Consider the following 27,373-nt stretch of genomic DNA (forward strand, 5'->3'; position numbering starts at 1 on the left):
AGAAGAGGAGCAAAAATTCCCACCCACTCTGACTCCAGAACATGTGCTTTAAATACTGGTTCTCAGATTCTTTCTGACACCAACTGGGAGATGTTTTTCCCCCCAAACTAATGAATTCTCTATTTCTCCAACACCACCTAGGTGTTCTACAGTTGAAATACCAAGGTTTCTAGGAATTCTTTGGACAAAGACCAAATATATTTCCTATCATACCGCATTGGTCTTTAAGACCTTTCAGAGCAGGAGTATGATGCAACACAAGTGTCTAAGTGACCAACCAAAGACCACATGCCCACTGATGGAGGGACCAATGCCCCAGTCTTCATGCCTGAGCCCTTCTGACTTCTCATTGTATCCCTAGCCTGTGCTACCACCCGTAAAATGCATAAAGGTAGGAAAAAGTAAAACTTTTAAAGGAGAATTTTTAATATATGAGAGGCAAGAAAACATTGGTAAAAGGTTAAGAATTTTCACATAAGTCATATTCATTATGATTCTGTGAGGTAAGTCAAAGGAGACTCAGAAAGTGAAGCTCATAGAAATGAAGTAACTTCTCCAAGGTTAAGGTCACGAGGGAGGCTCTGGCATTTGATCTTGAGCCTGACACTCTCTTTCTCTTCCTTACTACACCACCAAGGAACAAAAGGGGGAATATATCAGCTATCTTCTAGTTTCCAGGCCTTAAGGAAGGACTTAATCAAGAAATTTCTATCTCCACAGAAAGAAAAACTAAAGAAAATGAAAGATTAAAGTGCAAAGGATTTAACTTAATCCGAAGGAAGAGCTTTCCATGGGTAAGGTTAATTAAAACACTTAACAAGATTTTATTTAAGAAAAAACACCAAAAGGCTTGCAAATTCTCCTTCCAGATTTCTATATATAAAGCCTCCTATGAAAACAGCAAGAAGAAAGGTTGGGGATCATTTTGCAAGCTGGTCAAAACACTTGGAAGCACAAGGTTTTTCAGATTTGACCGTAAGGATGAACTGAGTAACACTATAAATATCCATCATAGTTTGCTTAGAAACTATAGCAAATAGTAATAACATTAAGTGTTCATATGTTTAGAATAAAATGTTTAGAATAAAAAGTTTAGAATAAAAAGTAGTTTTTCTCATGAAATCATTGGAATTATTTTTTTTAATTATCAACAAAGAAAGGAAATGGATTCAGGCACAAGTTTCTGTACTTACATAGTGTATTTCATAGGCAAATACAGGCTCTCCACCATCCTTCCTAACCCCCTGACTCACTGCAGGGTTGCAAAACTTCCCTCCTCTCCCACAACCCTGCTTTCTACTCTCCTTTTGCTGCTACGCATCCACTGCTGTGTGAGACCTTGTATTCAGGCGGGAAGCTTTGATACACCACAGGCAGTCTAGGGAGATTTAGGTGACTTCACATGCCATGTGGTGGGAACAAAGGTATTAAAAAGTGAGGGGGACAACCTTAAATTCTACATATTTCTATACCCCTCTCCCACCTTATCTCTCCAGATCTGGCTCAAGATCCCCCAATTCCATCTTTTCTTTTCAACCTACTTCTTACACCCAGGCTCCTGCTCTAAGTTCTTTGACAAAATGCCCAAGAGAGATTGACTTCCTCTGAATATAACTAAATCACATTCTTAACTCCTGATGTCATCTACAGACCAGTCCTTTCCATTCTAGAACCTTTATCAACATCTAACTGCGAAGAAAGATAAGAGAAGTAAAGACAGCACTTTCTTGATTGAAAAGAAGGGGACCACAAATTCCAATTTAGGAATACAAGGAACAAGAGGGACTGGGCAAGGGATGCTCACAAACAATGGTAAAACTTGGCATTATGTAGCAAAAGTCTTTAAATAACCAAATCATTTGGTTCAGGCACTCTACTTTTAAGGATTAAACTAAACAAGATAAATAAGACCTGTGTAAGTAAGTGATATCAGAGAAGGCAATGGCACCCCACTCCAGTATTCTTGCCTGGAAAATCCCATGGATGGAGGAGCCTGGTAGGCTGTAGTCTATGGGGTTGCTAAGAGTCGGACACGACTGAGCGACTTCACTTTCACTTTTCACTTTCATGCATTGGAGAAGGAAATGGCAACCCACTCCAGTGCTCTTGCCTGGAGAATCCCAGGGACCGGGGAGCCTGGTGGGATGCCATCTCTGGGGTTGCACAGAGTCGGACACGACTGAAGCAACTTAGCAGCAGCAGCAGCAGCAAGTAAGTAATATACCATTTTCATAGATATGCAACTACTCCCATTTTACAGATGAATAAACTGGCTGCAGAGAGGCTAGATAACTAGTCCAAGGCCATACAATTAGCAAGAGGTGAAAACATGATTCAAAACAATTGGGGCCCAGAGGCCACACTCTTTACCACTCTGCTCTCCTACCTGTCCCCTGCATTCCCATAGTTCCAAGCCACCATTAAAACTATAAAGGAGGAAATGAAAATGAATTTCTTTATGCCTCTTATATTTACAACAAAAATACTGAACCCAAAGGAAGTTTATGAGACGTATGAATATTAAGTGGTTAAACAATCACTAAAAGTTAGTTTAAGAAAGGAGGTAGAGCATCCTCAGGCAAAAGTGGTTGATGTGGTATCTTGCTGCATTTCCATATACAATCAGTCCCCTTAGCTCTGACCCTCACTCTAGTCGTAATAAATCCACATAGCCTCTTTGCTTTGACCTCTTAGTCTTCCCAAAATTTTACAAACCTTATAATCAGAAATGTCATAGAGAAAGTGACCTCCTGCTTAAGAGGTTCTATTTCAAACAGAAAAGATAGGAATCCTTTTCTGATAACCAGTATTTGTTTTTGATTTAAAAAAAAAAAACCCACTGTATTTCTCAGCATTCTCCAGAGAAACAGAACCAACAGGATATAAGAATCTCTCTCTTTCAGTATATATACACATATATATCGGCCAGAGCTTCCCTGGTGGCTCAGACAGTAAAGAATCTGCCTACAATCTGGGAGACCCAAGTTCTATCCCTGGGTCGGGAAGATCCCCTGGAAAGGGAATAGCAACCCACTCCAGTATTCCTACCTGGAGATTTCCATGAATAGAAGAGCCTGGCGGGCTACAGTCCATGGGGTTGCAAAGAGTTGGACATAACTGAGTGACTAACACCTTCATGTATACTGGCTGCACGAATGTGGGGACTGACAAATCTAAAATATGCTGGGCAGGCTGGCAGACTGGGGGTCCAGGAAGAGGCTGACACTGCAGGTTCAAGTCTGAAGGCTGTTTACAGGCTGACTTCCCTTCTTCTGTTGGGGATCTTTGTCTTTTCTCTTAAGGTCTTCAACTGATAGGAAAAGGCCCACCCACATTATGAAAGATAATCTCCTTTACTCAAAATCTACTATTTAAATGTTCAGTTCAGTTCAGTCGCCCAATGATGTCCAACTCTTTGCAACCCCATGGACTGCAGCATGCCAGGCTTCCCTGTCCATCACCAACTCCCAGAGCTTGCTCAAACTCATGTCCATTGAGTCGGTGATGCCATCCAACCATCTCATCCTCTGTCATCCCCTTCTCCTCCTGTCTTCAATCTTTCCCAGCATCAGGGTCTTTTCAAGTGAGTCAGTTCTTCACATCAGGTGACCAAAGTATTGGAGTTTCAGCTTCAGCATCAGTCCTTCCAGTGAATATTCAGGACTGATTTCCTTTAGGATGGACTGGTTGTATCTCCTTGCAGTCCAAGGGACTCTCAAGAGTCTTATCCAACACCACAGTTCAAAAGCATCAGTTCTTTGGCACTCAGCTTTCTTTATAGTCCAACTCTCATATCCATACATGACCACGGGAAGAACCATAATTTTGACTAGACGACAAACCATAGTTTTGTCTGCAAGGTAATGTCTCTGCTTTTTAACATGCTGTCTAGGTTGGTCATAACTTTTCTCCCAAAGAGCGAGCGTCTTTTAATTTCATGCCTGCAGTCACCATCTGCAGTGATTTTGGAGCCCAGGAAAATAGTCTCTCACTGTTTCCATTGTTTCTCCATCTATTTGCCATGAAGTGATGGGACCAGATGCCATGATCTTAGTCTTTTAAATGTTGAGTTTTAAGCTACCTTTTTCACTCTCCTCTTTGATTTTCATCAAGAGGCTCTTCAGTTCTTCTTTGCTTTCTGCCATAAGGAAGGGTGGTGTCATCTGCATATTTGAGGTTATTGATATTTCTCCCAATAATCCTGATTCCAGTTTGTGCTTCATCCAGCCTGGCATTTTGCATTATGTCATTGCATATAAGTTAAATACGCAGGGTGACAATGTACAGGCTTTACGTACTCCTTTCCCAATTTGGAAACAGTACTGTTCCAATCTGGTTCTAACTGTTGCTTCTTGACCTGCATAGAGATTTCTCAGGAGGCAGGTAAGGTGGTCTGGTATTTCCATCTTTTGAAGAATTTTCCACAGTTTGTTGTGATCCACACAATCAAAGGCTATGATATAGTCAATAAAGCTGGGTATCATAGCCTAACAAGTTGCTGCTGCTGCTGCTAAGTTGCTTCAGTCATGTCTGACTCTGTGCGACCCCATAGACGGCAGGCCACCAGGCTCCCCCATCCCTGGGATTCTCCAGGAAGAACACTGGAGTGGGTTGCCATTTCCTTCTCCAATGCATGAAAGTGAAAAGTCAAAGTGAAGTCACTCAGTCATGACTGACTCTTAGTGACCCCATGGACTGCAGCCTACCAGGCTCCTCAGTCCATGGGATTTTCCAGGCAAGAGTACTGGAGTGGGGTGCCATTGCCTTCTCTGAGCCTAACAAGTTATAAAATTAACCATCACAACCATCAACATTCTTCATTATGCCAGTTATTAAAGCTACAATTCATTCAGCTAATAGGAAGAGACATACTTTTAAATTTATCCCAGAAAGAAATCAAACCAGTCCTTCTTCAAATTGTGTAAGGTTTCTGTGTGCTAAAATCCATATCAAGTTGGCCTTGATATGGCCAGTTTCCTCCTCAGCCTACACTTTACCCAACAGTAGTTGATACTGTTTTTCAATATCATCATGATGGCTTTTAGTCTCTTTGACTACACATTTCCAAGGAGGCAACACAGCATAAGGTGCTATCACATTCCACTAACATGATATCTCTCATCAATTAAATTATCCCAGTTGCTTTGATACAGATAAGTCATTGCAGTCCTTTTGTTTATAAATCTGTGTCTTGGATTAAACATTCATGGTATCCATACAGTGAAGAAAAACAGAGAAGTGTTCCACCCCTAATGAAAGTTTAATCGTGATCTGATAGCAAGGTCTTACAAAAAAGCCCAGAGCTGCAACTGTGTGGCGTGATCTCCTCATTGGTCAAAAGGTAGGGACTGCACACCCGTCACCTGGGCATCTTTGCCAGCCAACTCATTTCACTGCCAGCCCTCTCTCTCTCCCATTTGAACAACTTCCTTCTTCCAATTCTTTACATTATCTAATAATTATGGAGCCCTCAGAAGAGGCACAAAACTCCCAAGAGCCGGATTTAGAGGAGATAACTAGAAAGCTTTTATTTCTTGACAAATGGAGGGAAATCTTTAGTTATCACCGGTAAGATGTTCTCATTTTCTCAATCCTCTAGAACCAGAGGGATTTCTTTTTTTAAATTTTATATATTTATTTTTGGTCTTTTGGGGGGTCTTCCTTGCTACACTGGTTACTCTCTCACTGTGGTACGCAGGCTTCTGATTGCAGTGACTTCAGTTGTTGCAAAGCATGGGCTGTATGGCTCCTGGGCTTCAGAGCAGAGGCTCAACAGTTTTGGCGCACAGCTCCAAGGCATGTGGGATCTTCCTGGATCAGGGATGGAACCCCTGTCTCATGCATTGGCAGGTGGATTCTTTACCAATGAGCCAGCAGGGAAGCCCCCCTAGAACCAGGGGGATTTTATGTGGCTAAACAACCAGCTTTTACGCTTGCTATGTGAGAAGTCTCCATTGCAGATTTACATTTAAAATGCTTCAGGTATAACTGTTTGCAGAAAAAGCATCCCAAGCAAAGTGGAGGTTGAGGAGGTTTGAGGGAATAAGGGTTGAACAGAGTGAGTAATTTTCTTGATGTTTTCTCTTTCATTTATAGGTTGGGAACCAATAATACAACTTCTCAGGTAATTACTTTTCTCAAAGCCAGAGTGTTTTCCTCTAGTTGCTTCTTCAAACAATGACATTAACAGCATAATCTCCATTTATTCTGTGCATGTAATGTCACTCGGGCACTTGGCATTTAATGTGTGAAAACACAAAACTGGAAACCCTGTTGGAGATCTTTTCTTGTGCTTTCTTTTTTCATAAAAATCTCTTCTTACTTTTACGAGCTACTTTGCATCATTAAAAGCACCATATGGTTATTATTAAAAAAAAAAAATCATATGAGAATCTAGAGTTCCTACACTTGTGCAACAGCACTAGACTCTGACATCCAAGTGTTTCAGTGATCCTGAAGAAAAGTAGTTCTGAAAATAGTTATATTGATTCAGCTCCTGAAAAATTGTTTTCCTTCACTATCTTCAAACAAGGAAAAGATGACTGAATTCAGATGTTAAAAGGTATTTTAAAATCTGTTATACAATATAAGATGAAAGATGTTTTCCTCTCCTGTCACCTGAAAAGGTTAGAAGGTAACGGGCTTTGTATTTCAGATATTAATTCAATCACTGAACAAACTCTGCACAAAATATTAAGGTGATTTTCCTGGCACTAATGTATAATACAGTCAAACAACTGAATTATTAATATTTTAACTATAGCACTAAAGCACCTTGCTCCAAGTAACATAAGATCAAAAACCTTATTATTTCTGCTGAAACTCTCTTAGCCAGTCTACATTACAGTCAGAGAGAGAATACTTCTATTTCAGTCCTAGAAGTATTAAATGGAGCTAGCTATCGTTTGGGGGAATAGAACAGTCAAAAGATAAAACAATCTTTGCAAGGAAAAAAATAAACAAATGTTGAGTTAAGCTTTCCACAAGGTGGGGGAAACCTCCTGCTACAAATGTAAAGATTTTCCATGTAATTTACAAAATGCATCTTATCCCATTAGTAGTCTATGACTGGGATGCTGTGTTTCTGAGATAAAGTATCTTAGCCTCTAGGAATCCAGAAAACAAGGAAGGCAGTTTCCTTCATGTTTCAGCTACCAATTTGTCAGACATGTTTCATGACATTAGGATAGAAGTCTAAACCAAGTGGAAGAAGAACTGATGCTATCTTATATTTAAATGCTATAAGAATCAGTTAAGAAAAGTAAAAATGGATTTTTTTTTCTTAAAGATGGGAGTGGTTTTTTTTAAGGAAGAAAATCATTGCACTCACTTGCTAGGGATCAGGAATCTGAGAGTATTAAAAGAAGGTAACCTGACTTTGTTTATTGGCCAGTTAACAATATAATGGGAAATACTTCGTATAGACTAAAAAGATTCACTCATTGTTTATAAAATGTTGTCTCCTCAAAACAAGAGACAGTAACATTTACAACTGTCTATAAACACAGCTTCAAGTCAAGGTCTTGATAGCATTAATTATGTTTCCATAGTTACACTTAACCTCATCAAGTCACATAAAACTTGGGAGAACCCCTTTGACACAGACACTGGGGTTTTTCTGCCTCTTTTTTATCTATTTATGATCATTTTCAGACATCTCTAAAAGGGAGACAACATTTTATGAACACTGATATTTCAGGGAGCAAAAGAAAAGAAGGAAAGCAAAGGAAAAGGTCATCACCAGCTGTTTGCTTTGTTTTTTGGTGGTGGTGGCATTTTACACAGAATCATGAAGGTGACCGTATATCTGCTGGTGAAACTGAAGATGGGACAGGAAGGTCTCAGCCAAAAGGACAAGGACATTTGCCATCAAGTCGCCTTTGTTCTGTTCCCAAACCCTCTATCATCTCTTCAAAATCAGGCGGCTTTCCTGTCTCCCTAGCAATGGCCACGGTAAGTATAGCTTGTCAATTAAACATGAAACGAAACGTAATCTTCCCCAAACAACAAGGCTGGGGGAATCTAATCAGCTGTCATATGAGAGTATTATGGAAGATAAGACTACAGACAGTTGTTATTGCTAAAGGAGAATATAATGAAAATGACTTATGCGTGGTATTTTTCAAGGACACTGGTGATGTTACAGTCTTTCCTTCCCAATAAAGAGTCTCTCTTTATTGACTTCCTCAATTTGACCGATAAAAGTGAAGGCATGAGGGTGTTAAATTCAAATAATTGACCATATGAGGTAGGATGGGGTAGATGATAAAGATGGCAAAGGTGGAAAAACGAGGTAGATGTGGGAGAAAGGACCCCTGTGCCATGTGGACAGGAGGAAGATGGGGAACCTTCCCTGGCTCAGTCCCGCAGCAAACACATGATCCCAAGGAGGAAACACTTTCTGGGGTGGCAACTAATAGTCAGATTTGAAGAGAACCTAAAAGTTTGAGAATCCAAGTGGATCTGGAAGCTGCTGTTTCCAGGGACCATTTGCTCCATTCAAACCTTGACCAAGGTGGGGGCGAGGGGCTGAGGCAGAGACCCAGCCACATCTCCTTGTGTGGGCTGGGGGCAATGTCTTGACAAGTGGCCAAAGGACCAGCTGTCATGGTCAATGAGGTGTTGTTGGGACCTGGGGAAGCAAAGCCAGGGATCAAGGAAAGGAAAAAAAGCACCAGTGAGGCTGAGCGATCTTTCCAACAGGATTGTCCTCCAATATCGCCCTTTCAATCACAGTGAACATCAGGGATAATTTCTCCATATTCAGCCCATCCCCTCAGACTATATTATAGAGACATAGGCAGAGGCCTCTCCTTGAGGCCCTAAGAACAAAAGTAGGAAGAGGTACTTTCTTCCTGAGGACATGCTGCCCTACACCTGGGTATACTCTCAGAACACACCCAGGACCAGCCTGACCATCCAGGCAAAGACCAGCAAGGCTGCAGTCAGGCCACCATGGACAGAAAGTTCTGCAGTCTGTGCCCCATAGGCAGGATTCCTGCTGGGAGTGGGGATGGGGGCCGGACCCCTTTATGGGGGAACCTCACAGTCTCCACCTGCCTTGTGAGCCCAGAGGCCAGGCTGGCCCTTACTGCAGTATTTCCAACCTCAACATAACCCATAACTGTTCCTCAGGCTCCCAGATGGGACATCATCACACACAGCCTACAGCCCCCATGTTCTTCATCTTCACGCACATCCTCACAGGCTCCATGGAGCAACTCTCTCCACTGCTGGAGTTATGGTACAAACGTGCTGGGAGGCACACATGCTCTGTCTCATCATCACAGATCTTTCTGCCTCAACCCACCTTCCCCCTTATGCTCGAATGCCGGATGTCCCAGGCAGACAGGCTGGCAGGGCTCTCAGAGATGCAGTACTTGGCTCATTGGTGGCCCAGCCCCTGGATGGTGCTTTAACTTGTATCTCAGGCATCTAGTTTACCACTCTCCTTTTGAATAATCAAGACAGGTAAAGTGTCATCCTGTTAGAGTCTCCAGCCTCCATGGTTATTCTGCCTATGATGCGCTATAGGAACAGTAGTTAGGGCAACTGAAGTCATCCCTCAGTATCCTGGGGGATGGGTGTCAGGCACCCCCAGAGAAAACCAACGCCCACCACACTCAAGTCCCTTATATAAAATTGCCTAGTACCATCGGTCCCCCAATATCCTCAGGGACAGAGGGCTGAGTGTATCTGTATTTTACTGTACAAGGTCTTTAATGAACAGTTTATTGTTGTTCAATCACTCAGTCATGTCCAGCTCTTTGTGACCCCATGAACTGCAGCACACCAGGCTTCCCTGTCCTTCACCATCTCCCGGACCTTGCCCAAACTCAGGTCCATTGAGTCGGTGATGCCATCAATCATCTTGTTGTCTGTCGTCCCCTCCTCCTCCTGTCTTCAATTTTTCCCAGCATCAGGGTCTTTTCCAATGAGTCAGTTCTTTGCATCAGGTGGCCGAAGTATTGGAGCTTCAGCATTTGCATTAGTCCTTCCAATGAATATTCAGGGTTGATTTCCTGTAGGATTGACTGATTTGATCTTGCTGTCCAAGGGATTCTCAAGATTCTTCTCCAACATCACAGTTCAAAAGCATAAATTCTTTGGCGCTCAGCCTCCTTCTGTACGGATGGTCCAACTCTCACAAGCGTACATGACTACTAGAAAAACCATAGCTTTGACTAGATGGACCTTTGTTAGCAAAGTAACATCTCTGCTTTTTTTTTTTCTGTCTAGGTTTGTCATAGCTTTTCTTCCAAGGAATAAGCATCTTTTATTTTCAATCTTTAATAAAGAAGTATTACTGGCCACCAATGAATTTCTATGGAGAAGGTCATTTTAAAATTTACACATATCAGGAAACAGGAAATAGACTACCTTTTATATGCAAAACAGAGAAAACTATGATTCTATACTAGTACTGTATTTGCCTGCAAATGCACACGGAATTTTCCAGACGATTTCCTAAAATGTGACAGTAGTGGCGGGGGGGAGGGGTGGAGGGACAAAAGACTTAGGGCAGGGAGAAATCTTCTTAGCATAGCTTTTTGTGCTCTCCGGATTTTGAACCATGTGCATGGACAATCTATTTTTTAAAACACCATTATAGGACTTCTCTGGAGGTCCAGGGATTAGGACTCTGCGCTTCTAAGGTGGGGCACGTGTGTTCGATCCCTGGTCAGGGAACTGAGATCCCACATGCTGTGTGGCACAGCACACCCACCCCCCACCCAAAAAACCCAAAAACTGCATTTTTTAAAATGCCTTTATGCATTTTAAAAACGGGGCGGGGGGGGGGGGCGGGGCGTGGTGGGGGAAAGAGGCAGTCACCGATGTTTCCAAAGTCTTCTAGTTTCTCTCTATACTGTGGAGGCCAGTGAGCCTGGGTCTGAATTCTCCCACTCGTCTACAAATACAGACATGATGCAATTGGAGACCTCCTCGGTAACTTTTCCAAGATAATTCTCTCCCTTTGGAAGAGGCTTGGAGACAAAAGAATCAGACTTGATGGAGTGTTAAGGAAGTCCCAGAAGAAGAGAGAATTGATTTTTCTTCAAAAAAGCTGAATTTGGACAAATTCCAATTATCAGGACCAGATGATAGTGTGTCCTTTAAACAACAGCAGCATTAATTAAACACACCCTGGGATTTCAAGATGATGAGCCTTGGGACTCTGAATACGCATGTCCAGGAGTCAGTGTAGAAGCTTGATCAGACCAGTTCTAAAGGACATTTCGGCAGTGTAGCTGCCTGGCAAATTTTCAGAGTGATTGGATCCTCATTCTCACATGAGAGCGCCTTTTGTCATCATCCTGCTACTCTCGCTCTCCCCCCACTTGGAATTGGGATGCATGGGACTTCCGGACATTGGCACATGCTTTTTGCTGGGAATCTGTTGAGAAAGTAAGGGGTGGGCAATGCACACAAGGCCCCTTCGCTGTCTCTAATTCTCCTGTTTCTTGCTTTTTGCTGCCCTATATCCAGTTCCACAGCCTTCTCCCTTCCCCAGCCTCACATCTTACAGTGTGTGTGGTGGTGTGGTGTAATGAATGGCCAGCCAGGCTGCTGACCCAGGTGAGGTCCTCGGATAAGGAGAGAGTCCTCCTCAGGGCCCATCCCCTCCCCCTATCTCACCCCCTCCCCTCCTCCTCCCCTCCACAGCTGCTGATCTTCCCACCAGCAGCAGCTTCCATCCTCCTCCAGAGCCAACCCTTCTGCAGGACCCAGCCTGGAACATATTCTTCTTGCCTCTTTTATCAGCAGCCAGTAAACAAAACTAGGGGTTTGCCTAGTGGTTATTTGGAATGCCACCCAGCAGGATCATCTAAAAAATGTAATATGGGAGATCAAAATATTCTGGGGGAGACCCAGAAGAATGACGCTCTAACAGAGGATAACAGGCAATGGGTTGGCTTTGAGTTACCAGAGCCTGGTAACTGATAATTAGTCCTGATGATTGGAATTCGTCCAAATTCAGCATGTTGTTATTGTTCAGTCGCCCAGTCATGTCAGACTCTTTGTGAGCCCATGGATCGCAGTACACCAGGCCTCCCTGTTCCTCACCATCTCCCAAAGTTTGCCCAAGGTCAGGTCCATTGCACTGGTGACGCCATCCAGCCATCTCATCCTCTGATGCCCTCTTCCTCTACTCTCAATCCTTTCCAGCATCAGGGACTTTTCCAATGTGTCTGTTCATATCAGATGACCAAAATACTGGAGCTTCAGCTTCAGCATCAATCCTTCCAATGAGTATTCAGGGCTTATTTCCCTTAAGATTGACTGGTTTGATCTCTTTTCTGTCCAAGTGACTTTCAAGAGTCTTCTCCAGCACCACAGTTCGAGGGCATCAATTCTTTATTGCTCTGCCTTCTTCACGGTCCAGCTCTCACAACTGTATGTGGCCACTGGGAAGACCATAGCCTTGACTATACAGACCTTTATCGACAGAGGTCTGGCTGACCTTTGTCAGCACAGGTCTAATAGATGGTCTTAAGTAGATGTTTATTTAATTAATTAATTAATTAATTCACTGCCTCTGGACAATCTCCAAAAGAAGCTTCTCGGTACAGGAGAGTGGATATCATCCGTGTGCCCCTTCAGACACTTGTTCTACCCCTTGCCACTCTGCTTACTGCCCTGGAGACTGAGCTGTACTCACTTCATCAATAGGGCTCCCTCCTCTGACTTCCTGTTGAGTTTGAACAATGGGAGCCCTGGAGGGAGGGATGGGAATTAAGTCAGGTTGAGCAAGCTGGCAGAATCCCTCTCCTTTGAAGGCAGTGCTCCCCTAGGACTCTTTTCTTCCTTTCCCACCTCCAGGTCTAGGAGACATAACAACTTCTCATTCTTGGTAGCTCTGGCAGTCTACATTAGCTCTTGTGGTTTCCCCACATGCAGCCATCATCTTTGTAAACAGTCCCTGAATTAAACTTTCCTCAAGTCAATTATCCTGACTTGAGTGCCATCTGTTTCCTGCTAGGACCCTGACTGGTGCCAGCTGAAAGGTTTGTATTTGAGATCTGGCAGTACCATTTACTAGCTATGTGACCTTGGGCATACCACTTCACTGCTCTGGGCCCCAAGTGCTTTAACTGTAAAATGAAAGGGCCAAATTAGATTTTTATTCAACAAATACTTCTTGTGAGCCTACTGTGTACCAGGTACTGCCCCAGATGTTGAGAAACTGACAGTGAACATGACCAGGTCTAGAGATTGCCACTCTACTTGGTGGGCTGATTTAGAAATGTCTTCGGACTCACTAGGTCTACATTCTCTGATTCTACAATGGTCCAGCAATTTCTAAAGCAGGAAAGGATTCAGGGAAGGAGCTTCAAAGAGAATTATTCCACTTCAAGTTGTGAAGTATGGTGATGTGGCTGAGCAATGAATAGAGACAGGTGGTCACAGGGAAACTCTAAGCCCAGGGACAAGAGACAAGGCAGTCAGGGTAAGGAAATGAATCTGTTGGGAAGAATGATCTGTGGATGCGTGCATGTCTCTGTGTGTGTGTGTGTGTGTGTGAGAGAGAGTGTGAGAGAGAGAGAGAGAGAGAGAAATAATGGTCATCATCCTTATTATCATCACAGCAATCAGGAAAGAGAGGTAAGTATTCCTGGAAAACTAACAAAGTAAAGCGAGAAAAACTACAAACCCCACTTGACTGTGTTAAACAATAACACTCATTACAGTCATTTATTAGGACCATTTACCATTTGTGTCTGGGAGAAGGCAATGGCACCCCACTCCAGTACTCTTGCCTGGAAAATCCCATGGATGGAGGAGCCTGGTAGGCTGCAGTCCATGGGGTCGCTGAGGGTTGGACACGACTGAGCGACTTCACTTTGACTTTCCACTTTCATGCATTGGAGAAGGAAATGGCAACCCACTCCAGTATTCTTGCCTGGAGAATCCCATGGACGGAGAAGCCTGGTAGGCTGCAGTCCATGGGGTCGCACAGAGTTGGACACGACTGAAGCGACTTAGCAGCAGCAGCAACCATTTGTGTCTAGTTACCAGGCAGCATAAAATATATGTATCATTTACTGCATGTCAGGTTAATCTTGTTATAAATTATATTGATGTAAAAGTCAGTGTTGAGGGGGATAAACTGGGAGAATGACATAAACACACTACTATATATAAAATATATATAATATAAAGATACTCTGGGTGGGGAAGTATTTTTGGAGAAATATTTCCAGTATTTTTGCCTTGAGAATTCCACAGACAGAGGATCCTGGCAGTCTCCAGTCCATGGGGTTGCAAAGAGTTGGACACAACTGAGCGAGTATCACTCGTATATAAAATAGATGTCTAATAAGGGTCTATTGTGGTTTTCCCTGGTGGCTCAGATGGTAAAAGAATTTGTCTGCACATGTAAAATATCATGTATGAAACGAGTTGCCAGTCCAGGTTCGATGCACGATACTGGATGCTTGGGACTAGTGCACTGGGACGACCCAGAGGGATGGTATGGGGAGGGAGGAGGGAGGAGGGTTCAGGATGGGTAACACGTGTATGCCTGTGGCGGATTCATTATGATATTTGGCAAAACTAATACAATTATGTAAAGTTTAAAAATAAAATAAAAAAAAAAAAAAGAATTTGTCTGCAATGCAAGAGGCCCGGGTTCGATCCCTGGGTTGGGAGGATCCCCTGGAGAAGGGAATGGCAACCCCTTCCAGTAATCTTGCCTGGGAACTCCCAAGGACAGAGAAGCCTGGCAGGCTACAGTCCACAGTGTCGCAGAGAGTCAGACATGGCTGAATGACTAACACACACACATACAGACACACACACAGGGGCCTATTGTATAGCACAGGGAACTCTTCTCAATACTCTGTAATGACTTATATGGGAAAAGAATCTAAAAAAAGAGTAGATATATGCATATGGATAACTGATTCACTTTCTTGTACACCCGAAACTAACACAACATTGTAAATCAACTATACCCCAATAAAAAATTTTTTTTAAACTTAGGGTTACATAAGTAAGGTGGGTCATCTTCATTGCCATGCTGGCCGGTGGGGGCTACCCCGAGCAGCCTGTAGCCCCTCTGCTCTAGGCCTCCCCAAGATGCATTTGGATGGCAATGCTCCCTAAGTTGGAAGGGGCAGCTGGTAACATAAACAGGAGTTTGATTTGGCTTACTGAATTTTTCAATTGAATTTGAATTCTAAGCTTTCTTAGTTCTGACGGTCTTAGTCTGTCACATTAGCCACGGTTTCTCCTCCCTTACTCCTGCCAGTCTCTGGTCTTTTTCCATCTGGGCTGGAACTTTCTTCCATGCAGCATAAGACGTTCCAGCATAGACACACTGTGTTTTCACAGAGGTAATAACAGCACTTATGGTTCCCAGAGTCCTTTCCATACATCTTCTCTTGCAGTGGGATAGCTTTCCATTTTAGGGATAGGGGCTGAGCCAGGGGTTATCCCAGTTTCAGAAGAAGCAAAGAAAGTCTTAGGTTTGGAAATCTGTCAGCAAGGAGCAGAGCAGGGGCTTCTCAACCCTGGAGTCAGGAGTGAGCCATTTTCCTTCTTCGCTATGCAGTCTTGATGTCAAAGAAACACTTTCCATCCATATGCAGTCCTCTGCCCAGGAGTTGGTGACCCTTTTTGGCTAGAGTGCACACCGATTCTGTCTTCCAAGAGCAGCCTTTGTGTCTTCTGCTCCCTCCCCTTGACAGACACGGGACACATCATTTTCCCTTGAGTGCAGTTTGGGGCTCTTTCTCACTCTGAAATGTATCTGCCTCTTTTTCTCTGTTGTTGTTCAGTCGCTAAGTCATGTCTGACCCTTTGAGACACCATTGACTGCAGCATGCCAGGCTTCCTTATCTGTCACCATCTCCTGGAGTTTGCCCAAGTTTATGCCCATTGTATTGGTGATGCCATCCAACCATCTCATTCTCTGTGGTCCCCTTCTTCTCCTGCCTTCAATCTTTCCCAGCATCAGGGTCTTTTCCAGTGAGTTAGCTCTTCATATCAGGTGGCCAAAGTATTGGAGCTTCAGCTTCAGCATCAGTCCTTTAAATGAATATTCAGGGTTGATTTCCTTTGGGATTGACTGGTTTGATCTCCTTTCTGTCCAAGGGACTCTCTTGGTATATACAGCCTTTGACGGCCTTGCTGTACTCCTTTTTCTCTGTTGAGACAATCTTTTCTTTCAAAGGTAGGAGCCGGGTGGCCAAGAAATAAACTCCAGCCACAGGTGGCACTCGTTGTAAAGAATCTGCCTGCCAATGCAGGAGATGCAAGAGACATGGGTTCGATCCTTGCATCTGGAAGATCCCCTGAAGAAGGAAATGGCAATTCACTCCAGTATTCCTGCCTGGAGAATCCCTTGGACAGAGGAACCTGGCGGGCTACAATCCATGGGATCACAAAGAGTGGGACACAAATGAAGCGACTTATCATGCACGGACACATGGAAGCAGACCCTGGTCGGACATTGATAAGACTGTTCCAGATGCATGCTTCTCCTGCATGTGTCCTTCTTGGAAACCATCAGGGTTTGCTCTGCGCACTGCTGAGAAGAGGTACTCTGGCTCTGGATCAGTTGTGCTCCATGTTCCATTTGTCCACACTCTTCAACTAGCTCCAAATGCCTGAGCGTGCTGTTCAAAACACTCCAGAATCAGATTCGAGGTACTTTCCAGTCTGAGCTTCCACTGACTTTCTGCCCCATGACCCTGGAACACACACACAGGCAATGTTCTAGCCTCACTGAACTGCTCACTGTCCCCAGATACCCTGGTACCATGTATGTGCATTTGTAGGTCTTCCTCTCTGCCCCGCCTCCCCTCCTTTACAAGTGACAGGCCATTGTGTGGTCTGTTGCAGAGTGTGGGACGTGTCCCTGAGCTGGAGTATGGGGTGTTTGGGGCTGCGGCAGTAAGTGACATTGAATAACATGGAGTTGCATCATGGAAATTCAGGCCCCTCTTCACTCTGGCAGTCCAGGGAGAAGACCACTTAAGGACATATTCACGTCTTCCTTTGTAGCTCAGTCAGTAAAGAATCCACCTGCAATGGGGGAGTCCATCTGCAATGGAGGAGACTGGGTTTGATTCCTGGATCAGGAAGATCCCTTGGAGAAGGAAGTGGCAACACATTCCAGTATTCTTGCCTGTGAAATTCCATGGACAGAAGAGCCTGGTGGACTACAGTCCATGAGGTCACAAGAGTCAGACATGACTTAGCTACTAAACCATCACCACCATCTCCCTTTTTAATTAAAAAGAGTGCAGGGCTCAGTTAGAGACTTCATAGAAAATGGTTTCTAGCATGATTCAATAAGATCATTTTATTTCTATTATATATTTATGTATTTACTTTTGGTCACTATTCTGTACAGTTTTTTTTAATTTTTAATTTTATTATAATGTTATAGAGCAATTTTTATTGCTTTATAATGTTGTGTTAGTTTCTGCTGTACAACAACATGAGTCAGCTATATGTGTATATAAATCCTTCTTTCTTGAGCCTTCCTCCCAGCCTCCCCCATCCCACTCCTCGAGGTCATCACAGAACACTGGGCTGAGTTCCCTGTGCTATATGGCAGCTTCCCATTAGCTATTTCACACATGGTAGCATATAAATGTCAACACCACTCTCTCAATTCGTCCCTCCCTCTCCCGCTACTGTGTCCACAAGTCCATTTTCTATGTCTGCGCTTCTATTCCTGCCCTGCAAATAGCTTCATCAGTACCATTTTTCTAGGTTTCGTGTATATATATGCATTAACATACGGTGTTTGCTTTTCTCTATTTTTTATTATGGCAAGTGACTTTGATTCCCCATTAAGGGCATGGTGTAAAGGGTCCTTTTAAATAATTAAATAAACATTTTAAATGTTTTCTACATTACCAAAGAGTGGCCCAAGCTAATGAGCGCTATTAAGTCAACAATGATCAGCACATAAAAATGACAGCAGTCCTAAGGAAGGCACATACAGGGTTGAAGCTGGGAGGCGGCTCAGTGCTGTTAGACTGGGTGTGCATCCCAGCTTGGCTTCTTCTGGCTGGGTGATCTTCTGCAAATACTTTCCTGTTAAAGGAGGATAATTATAAAATGGTCATTTCATAATGGTCAATTTAAATGGTCAATTATAAAATGGGACCCTTCTCAAAGAATTAAATTAACATAATGAACTCAAAGCACTTAGCGCAGTCCTGGGTGCACAGAAAATGCTCAATAAATACTAGATGCCATTTGCCAGCATTCAATGCCAGCTCTTCCACGAAGCTTTCACTGACTGCTTCCGTCAGAAGTCGTCTTCACTCCTGGCACTTTGTCTAATGGAATGTCACACATGCTTTATTGGACATGGTTGCAAGGTTAGACTCTTTACGCATCTATACCCCACACAGGACCTAACACATACTCAAAGATTCTTGTGTCTCTGGTTATAAAGGCATTCCCTTTTTGTCATGTGTTTGGTTTACAAAGGCTTGTACCAAGCTTTCTGGGATTTTCTAAAAGACCCTCTCTAATCTCAACATGCTGCAGAGTATCCAGAAAAAATCATAAAGATTCTAGGGCAAGAACAGAGGCTGCTTGTTGAATACCATTGACACCACTATCACACTCAGGTTACAATCATAGAGGCCTGCCTATTCCCTTTTTCTAAGCAAGAGAGAAAGACCCAAAGGCAGGAGAGGTAGAGGTTCCAGAGTCATGGATGGAGGGACAAGAGGCATGAGAACAGAACTGCAGCCTCATCATGGATGGTAAGAGCGAGCAGGGAAGATGGCTGGCAATGGAGGGTGAGACAGACACAGGGACAAAACTCAGACGGGGGCAACAGGTGCAGAGTCGATGCTCTGGGCCTTCAGGATAAAGTGTCCTAAGTGAACCTGATGCAAACCTTTTGCAGAGGGCTGGACAATCATGCTCAGAGGAACAGAGTAACATGCTAACCTGACTCTAGGAAAGGGACAGGCCCACCTCCGTGATTCCACCACCTGGCTTAGGGCTATTTGCTAAGGGCTGTGTCTAGGAAGAATACCCTTTGAACCATTTGTTCCCTTTTTTTCAGAAACTGCGCCAGACCCTCTTTGGAAATACCATCCAGGTCTTCAGCTCTGACTGGACAAAGGCCTATTTCCAGTTTCATGAGCCTTTTTCTGACCTGGCTTTCGCGTTGCAAGTGGGAAAGGTAAGTGCAGGTGATCTCTTTTTTAATCCTATGCTCCCTGTGTTTCCTTCCATCCTCCTCCATATAAATGCATGTTTTCATTATAATCAAATGTAGAAACATGTTTATAATTTAAAATGTAACCTTAAATGATAACAGAATTAGTGTGTTGAAAATTCTAAGACACTATCAAGAATGTAATAAAGTCTCAAACTCTTCCCTATCCTCTTCCAAATTCTGGTTTTCCTAGCTCTTCTTTCAAAGTCCTAAGCATCACTAAGAATTTAGAGGTAGAGAGAGATCTAGGAATTTCTAACTTGTTTTATTTTTTTTTTAATTTTATTTTATTTGTAAACTTTACAATATTGTATTGGTTTTGCCAAATATAGAAATGAATCTGCCAAAACCTCAATAATTCATATCATTGGTCATTAGCCACACAGAATTTCAAGAGCTAGCTGACTAGTTCCTTACTTCCTGCAAATCTCAAAGTTGAATATGAGACAGGAGCACAGTGAAGGCAGGACAGAGGAAGACAGACAGCCTGGGGTGCTGGCTATAATGCTCCACGGAGAAGCAAGTCACTGCAGGTTCTAGTCTGGCCATGGCACCCGGCCATAGTCCATGGAGAGGTGTGGCATTGTAGAGTGCAGTGTCCCTTTGCTAAGCCTAGGGATGCTGTGCATCAGGAGGGAAAAGGCTGCCAAGAAGAATAAATGATGACATCCATTTCCAAGAGTTCATTTTTATAATGTGGGCCCTAAGGGTTCCAATACCATTCATTGTAAAGCCCTGCTCCTCACTATTTATCCACTCCCATTTCAGGGAGGTGTCCAAAGCATTCAGATGGCTGTACAAGGACCCATCATTAAATACCTGCTGTTTACAAGGAAGGGAAAAGACTGTAACTTCCTCAGGTAAGAGGCCTATGAGAAAGATGAGAAAAGAATTAACCATGTTATGAAAAATTTTATGGGCTAAATAATCACCAGGGAAAATCCCCTGGGTTGCCTCAAGAAGGAGACTTGACTCAGAAGGCAAAAAGTGGGGACTTACCTGGCAGTCCAGTAGTTAAGACTTTGCCTTCCAACGCAGGGGAAACGGGTTTGATCCCTGGAGAGAGAGCTAAGATCCCATATGCCTCACAGTCAGAAAACCAGAACATAAAACAGAGGCAATATTGTAACAATTTCAGTAAAGACTTTCAAAAAACAGTCCATATTAAAAAGAATCTTAAAAAATAAAAAGAGACAGAAATGGTCCTGGTTCTCCCAGAGGGGCTGGATTTCACAACTGGGGAGGGCTCGCCCAGAGTCCCCCTCAAGGTTCAGCTGCAGGAATAATGCTGACAGGTTTTATGCTCCACCGCAGACCACCCTGGCAGGTAAAATGAAGCACCAGGTCTCCAGGTGGGCTCCACTGACAACATTTGATGGGAAGCCCCAACCTAACAATTCCAGAGAGAGAACAAAAGGGGTGATGAAAAGCCTCATAACTGGAGAATTCACCCTCCCGTTTAATCAGGCTGGCAATGCCGTGTTTGGTGGCTGCCTATTTTTTTAAAAATCAGTTCAAATTATTTTGTTCTTAGATGTCAACAAGCCCCTATCATGTGCAAGGTTATATGATTGCTATTAGGAGAAACAGAAATAATTAAAAGGCACCTACGTATCCTCAAGCAGGATAAGTTATCACCCAAAACAGGAACTGAATACTCATCTATCCTAAGAACATGAATTGCCAGGTTCCTTAGAAGCAGAGCCAAAGACGGGAATTCTTTATGCAGGTTATTTATTAAGTGAATGAATGTCCTCAGAAGAAACCCATAAGAGAGCAGAGTAAAACAGGCTCAGGAAGGAAGAGAAGTGGAGGAAGCAGGTGGTTGCCAGTGATGGCTAGGTTCCGCCTGAGCCATGGGAGCTCTCGGCAGTGGGGCACTGCTCCACCTTCAGATAAGGGGTGAGGCCTTTTCACCTCTCACTCCTGCTTAGGCATCTACTATGTACCCTCCTATGGGAAGGTGGCACAACTCCTAGTCACTTTCAGGGAAGATGGCTCCAGGTCTTCAGAAAGTTTAGAACTACGAGCCGCTAGCGAAAGTACCCAAAGCAATGGCAGGATGTATCCACCAACTGAGTAAGAGATCCCAAGAAGTCTAGATGAAACACATACATTTGCTATACAAATAGAAAGCATTTAGCACAGTACTTGGTATTAAGTCAATGGTAATGAATAACAGCTACGATCCACTATCTCCATGAAGCCTTCTTGAATGTTCCCAGGTACAAGTTCTTTCTCCTTCCTCTGTAATTTCCCAGCACTTTGTTTTATTCTCATTCTACCTTGCACTGGGGTTTTGGAGTATGAGGCTCTTGTTACTCATTTCTGTATCATCATAGATCTAGGTGGATTTTATAAACCATGGCTGAGTTCATTCGCTAACCTCTATCAGGTGTTTCTTCATTAGGACCGCAGCTGTCAATGTTAAATATTTAGAAAATGAGCATAGCACAGGTCTCTGATGTAAAGACTGGCTCTCATTTCCAGGGAAGTCGGACCCGCTGGGATTACTTGACAGGGCTAATGCTTCAGGATAATCTAATGGTTAAGTCAGGAGCCACACTGCCTGCATTCAAGTCACTGCTCTACTGCTGTAAAGGCAGAAGACTAGGGGCAGACTACTCAACCTCCCTGTCTTCCCTTCCTCACCTCTAAAATAGGAGAAATAATAGTGTCCACCTCACAGCTTGTTGAAAGGATTAAATGAGGTGATATGTGTTAGGTGCTTAGGAAAATGCTGGACCCAGTGAGTGCCAGATGAGAGTAAGTTACAAGTCACTAAGGGCAACCTGAAGGCGGCCTCAAATGACACGTAGGATGTGATCAGGCAGGAAGCACAGACAGGACATGCATATTAAAGGCAGCGCATGAGAAAAACCATGGAGGTGGAACGCAGAAACAACATCCAGGGGACCAGTCTATCTGGGGCAGAGGGTTTGCAAAATGAAGTCTGGGAGATAAACCTGGGAGGACTGTTCGGGGTTGCACTTTGGAAGGGCCTGTGTTATGGGGTTAGAGAGTTTGGATGGAGCCTGACTAGAGTTCAAGAGAGAGGACAGTGTGGGGATTCAGTGGCGACCGTAATGCACAGGGTGGAGAGCCAAGAGGAACAGTGTGCTGGGATGAGGATGCCTGTTCCGTGGGGGCAGAGAGGACAAGACCCCACGACATTCTCGGAGTGCAGGCTGATGAAGGAGCCCAACAGAGCCATCCCGTACTCAGAAGGGCTCCTGAAAGTGGAGGCCCGGGCCTTCGGCTAGGTGATGTTCTTTGCCACGTGTTCCTCCCCTCCTTCTGCGTTAAAGCTTGTGCAGGATAAGCAAGCACGATCAGGACCACACGCTGGCGGCGGCGCTCGCAGGCATCCTGTGGGCCGCAGGAGCAGCTCAGAAGGCCACCATCTGCCTCATTACTGAGGACACTTATGTCGCCCCAACTCCTGGCTACTCTGGGGACGGTTTCTCTGAACGGGTGAGTGCGCTCCTGCCCATCCTGCCCGATAAAGGTGCTGGAGCCTGGGTGAGTACTAGACTCACCATGGCAAGGGAGTTAGAAGCCCACTGCTGCTCTGGGGTGGACCTCTACAATGTAAGCATCTGATGTGACCAAAGAGGCAAGGATCAAGGCCATGAGGAACCCAAGCAGCCAAGACAGAGATGCCTGCTGTGAATTTCTCCTTTCAAAATTTACCATGATCAAGAATATTCCAGGGCCTTCCCTGGTGGTCCAGTGGTTAAGACTTCATCTTCCAATGCAGGAGGTGTGGGTTAAATCCTTACTCCGGGAGCTAAGATACCCACATGCCTCATGGCCAAAGAACCAAAACATAAATAGTATTACAACAAATTCAATAAAGACTTTAAAAACAGTCCATATCAAAACAAACAAACAAACAAGTATATTCCATACCTAAGAGAAAAGAAGCAGATTCACAGAACACAGAGAACAAAGCAGTGGTTATCAGTGGAAAGGGAAGGACGGGGGGCAACATAGGGTTTGGGAGTTAAGAGGTGAAGACTATTACGTATAAAATAAGCTACAGAGTATATTATACAACACGAGGAAGATAGTCAATATTTTATAATAACTATAAATGAAATATTACCATTAAACATTGGGAATCACTAGATACTACACTTGTAATTTATATAATACCATATATTAACTACAACAAAAACATTTTTAAAAAGAAAATCTCATGCCTGAAATTATCATAAAACTACACTTTCATAACTAATCTTTTAAACTTGGCTAAATTCTACCTATTACGGAAAAAAATGTGTTTATGGTTTTCCTTCTCAAGATACCATATTGGTTTAAAACAGGAATGCAAACATGAGACCGGTGGCCTCCCAATTTTACCATGTATGTTTTACATGACCTTGGGTAAGATAATATGTCAGTTTTAGCACTGTGATTTTGCAATGAAACAAAGAACTCCCTTGAGGTAATAACAGTGAGTTGACATCTTCTAGATGTGACTTTCATCTTCCTATTCATTTTTATCTTCTATTTCTGACTTATAGCTCCAGCTGTTTGAACTTTCAGACAAAGAAGCCACTGAGAAATTCATCTATGATCATTTACAATGTGTAAGTGTTTAAGTATTGAGGTAATTCCTTTATGTTGAACTGATCTTACAGGAATTTTCTTCCTTTTATAAAGTATATTTCTAATGATGCTTGTTAAGAAAACCAGGTCATTTTGAGGACTAAGAGAGGGCGGAATGAGAGAAAGAGAAGCCTGTGTGTCCCTCCCCACAATCTAGAGAGAGGCTAGATCATACACAGGCCTGCTCACAAATGCCTCTTTCTCCTTGGCTAATCAAACCCAAAGAATAATACTATAGAGGGCATATACAGCAAGATGGCTTTTATGGGAAGAGAAAATTTTACAGCATTCTTGCGTCCTCTGAGGGATAAAACATAAAAATTGTAGTCTAAATTGCCAAAATGACCATTCACATTGGCTCAAAGAAATGACTTTCTGTCTGAAAAAGGTGCCCCCCCACCTCTTCTAGCAGCCCCTTCTGCACAGTGCTCTCCCCTGCAATGAGTCTTCCTCACCCCCTGGGTAGGCGTGACACAAAGTAGGAGACAGCGATGGTTGAAAACGCAAGGTGCTTTTGTAAGATGCCTCTGCGGAGAAAGAAAGGAAAGTTGGTTTTCCGAAGAATCAGAACCTTACAATGTAGCAGGGTAACTATAAGTCCATGTGTATGTGTGGAAAGGGGAATGTGATTCATGAAACTCAGAGCTCCAGGCCTTTCAAAGGTCACAGCAATGGAAAACTTGAGCATGAGCTGTCAAACACACACTAGCAATAGGTTCTTGGATAAACTAGTTACCCCAGACCTACCTCCTCCATCAGCTCTTGGGTCTATGTGGTAGGCAGAAGAACAGTCTCCTGAAAGATGTCTGTACTCTACCACCTGGAACCCATGACTGCTTCATTACATGGTGAAGGGGAATTAAGGTTGCCAATCAGCTAACTTTAAAATAGGGAGATTATCCTGGATTACGTGGGTGGGTCCAGTGTAATTACAAGGGACCTTATATGTGGATGAGGAAGGCAGAAGGGAGGGGAAGAGTGGTGTGATATGAAAAGAGCATCACCCCTATTGCTGCTTTGAAACTGGAGGCCATGAACCAAGGAATGTGGATAGGCTGCTGCAAGATGGAAAGGGCAAGGAAGCGGATTCTCCTCTAGAGCCTCCAGAAGGAATGCAGGGCTGATGACAATGTTTTTTTTTTTATTCACTTGGGTATAGTTGTTTTGGGCTTCCCAGGTGATGCAGTAGTAAAGAACCCTCCTGCCAATGCAGGAGATGCGGGTGCTATCCTTGGGTCAGAAGATTCACTGGAGGAGGAAATGGCAACCCACTCCAGTATCTTCCCTGGAAAATCCCACGGACATGCAGCCTGGAGGGCATGTCCATGGGGTTGCAAAGAGTCGGACATGACAGAGCACACACACGCACACACATAGTTGCTTTATAATGTTGTGTTAGTTTCTACTAGAGCTGCTGATATCTTAATTTTAGACCAGTAAGTCCCATTTCAGACTTCTGACCTCCAGAACTATAAGATAATAAAATAAATCTGTACTATTTAAGCTACAAATTTATGGTAATTTGTTCCAATAGCAATATGAAAGCAATCAAAGCTGTGTGATAGATTTTAAATTATCTGACATGAAATGTTAGGCTGCTGCTGCTGCTGCTAAGTCACTTCAGTCATGTCTGACTCTGTGTGATCCCATATAAGGCAGCCCACTAGGCTCCCCCATCCCTAGGATTCTCCAGGCAAGAACACTGGAGTGGATTGCCATTTCCTTCTCCAATGCATGAAAGTGAAAAGTGAAAGTGAAGTCACTCAGTCGTGTCTGACTCTTAGCGACCCCATGGACTGCAGCCCACCAGACTTCTCCATCCATGGGATTTTCCAGGCAAGAATACTGGAGTGGGGTGCAATTGAAGCCTGCTTAGGGACTCTCTGTTGCAGAGAGAGATGTTTAAGGGGGCTACACAGAGAGGAACCATTTAAGAAATTACTTTCCTAGTCAACAGAGGAAAACCCTTCCCTCTCTACCTTCCATCTCCTCAACTCAGCCCTGGGAGAGTCTGATTCAATAAGAAGGACTTTCACATCTGCAACGGTTTCTTAAGTGTAGCCAGAGCTGACAACTGGAAAATCAGAGCTAGAGCTATATATAGGGATTCGCCTCAAAGGCTAAGGGTTAAGCTGGAATAAGTAATAAACAGAAGTGGAATCAGACTGCACAGTGCAGGTGGGTTCGGCACAAGAGCTACCCGTGTCAAGCTGACCATTACCGTAGCTATGCTGGGGAAGGGCCAGCACCATTTCCTGAGTGAGGGGGAATCTTGCTTCATAGATACCCCTCTCAAGGGCACTCCCAGACCAGGGGCTGCCTGTGTGATCAGCCTCCATTCAGACCTTCGCCCAATGTCATTACTATCAAAGAACAACAGTTCTGGAGGTGGGGCAAGGAGTGGGAGATTGGGACTGACACATATACATCACTGATGCTATGTACAAAATGGACATACTGTACAGCCCAGGGAACTCTACTCAATGCTCTTTGGTGACCTGGATGGCAAGGAAATCCAAAAGGGAGGGGATATATGTATATATATGGCTGATTCCTTTTGCTGTACACTAGAAACTTAATACAACCTTGTAAAGCAACTATACACCAAATAAAAATTAATTTAAAAAAACATTAAAAAAAAAAAAGCATCTCTGTGCCTATCTTGAGGCAGGGATCACAAGCTGAAGAACTGAGGGCTACATGTGGGAGCAGGCCTATTGTTATTATGGGTTGAGTTGCATCACCCCCCCCCCCCAAATGTGTGTGCCCCAGCAGCTGCGAATGTGTTCTTATTCAGCCAGAGGGTCTTTGCAGATGTCATCAAGTTAACATCAGGTCATGCTGGCTGAGGGTGGGCCTCAATCCAACGACTTCTATCTTTATAAGAAAAGAGAAATTTGGTCATAAACACTGACACATGCAGGGAAAACGCCATGCAATAGTGGAGACTGGAGAGATGTATCTCCCAAACCAAGGACGCCGAGGACTGCCAGCAGCCACAGGAAGCTAGGAAGGTACCAGGAAGGTTCCTTCTCTCGGGCCTTCAGAGAGAGCATGGCCCTCCTCTGACACCTTGATTTCAGACTTCTAGCTTCCGGAACTGTGAAAGAATAAACTTCTGTTGTTTCAAGCCTTTCAAAGAATAAACTTCTGTTGAATTTCTGGCCACTTGTAGGCAGTTGTAGGAAACTCATACATCTACCACACAGGATGGGCAGTGTCAGTTCACCTGGTGTTGTATTTTTAAAAGTTTGAGTCAGTGAACTTCAAAAAGAATCAGAAAATTCCATATCAAAACCTAAAGGTTTAGCGCCTTCTGGCCAAATCAGAAAATCTGGCTGCACTAGACCTATATTCTATCTAGCATGCCCTCCATTAGCTGATACGGGGAGCAGTGACTCCCATTAAACAAGTCGTGATAGACTGAATGATGTTACCTAACTGGTCAAAAGGAACTGCTGATGAGATTAAGTTCACCGTCTCAGATGGAAGATTATTCTGAATTTTTCTGGTGGGTCTGATTAATCATAATGGTTTTAAAACAGAAAGAGGATGGCA

The 27,373-nt window shown here is 43.6% G+C and overlaps 1 protein-coding gene across 1 annotated transcript in view; it reads left to right on the top strand.

Annotated features, from left to right (window-relative positions):
• The first annotated feature begins 5,407 nt into the window (after positions 1 to 5,407).
• Positions 5,408 to 27,373, top strand: part of MINDY4B (MINDY family member 4B) — a 44,207-nt gene continuing 22,241 nt past the window's right edge. The window contains exons 1-7 of the mRNA XM_070793158.1: positions 5,408 to 5,568; positions 6,097 to 6,124; positions 7,786 to 7,953; positions 19,046 to 19,165; positions 19,970 to 20,061; positions 22,510 to 22,675; positions 23,731 to 23,796. Of these exons, the coding sequence (XP_070649259.1) occupies positions 5,462 to 5,568; positions 6,097 to 6,124; positions 7,786 to 7,953; positions 19,046 to 19,165; positions 19,970 to 20,061; positions 22,510 to 22,675; positions 23,731 to 23,796 (747 nt within the window). The 5' untranslated portion in view covers positions 5,408 to 5,461. The remainder of the gene's footprint in view (positions 5,569 to 6,096; positions 6,125 to 7,785; positions 7,954 to 19,045; positions 19,166 to 19,969; positions 20,062 to 22,509; positions 22,676 to 23,730; positions 23,797 to 27,373) is intronic.

This window comes from Bos indicus, chromosome 1 (assembly GCF_029378745.1).
Source record: "Bos indicus isolate NIAB-ARS_2022 breed Sahiwal x Tharparkar chromosome 1, NIAB-ARS_B.indTharparkar_mat_pri_1.0, whole genome shotgun sequence".
In the NCBI taxonomy this organism is placed as follows: domain Eukaryota; kingdom Metazoa; phylum Chordata; class Mammalia; order Artiodactyla; family Bovidae; genus Bos; species Bos indicus.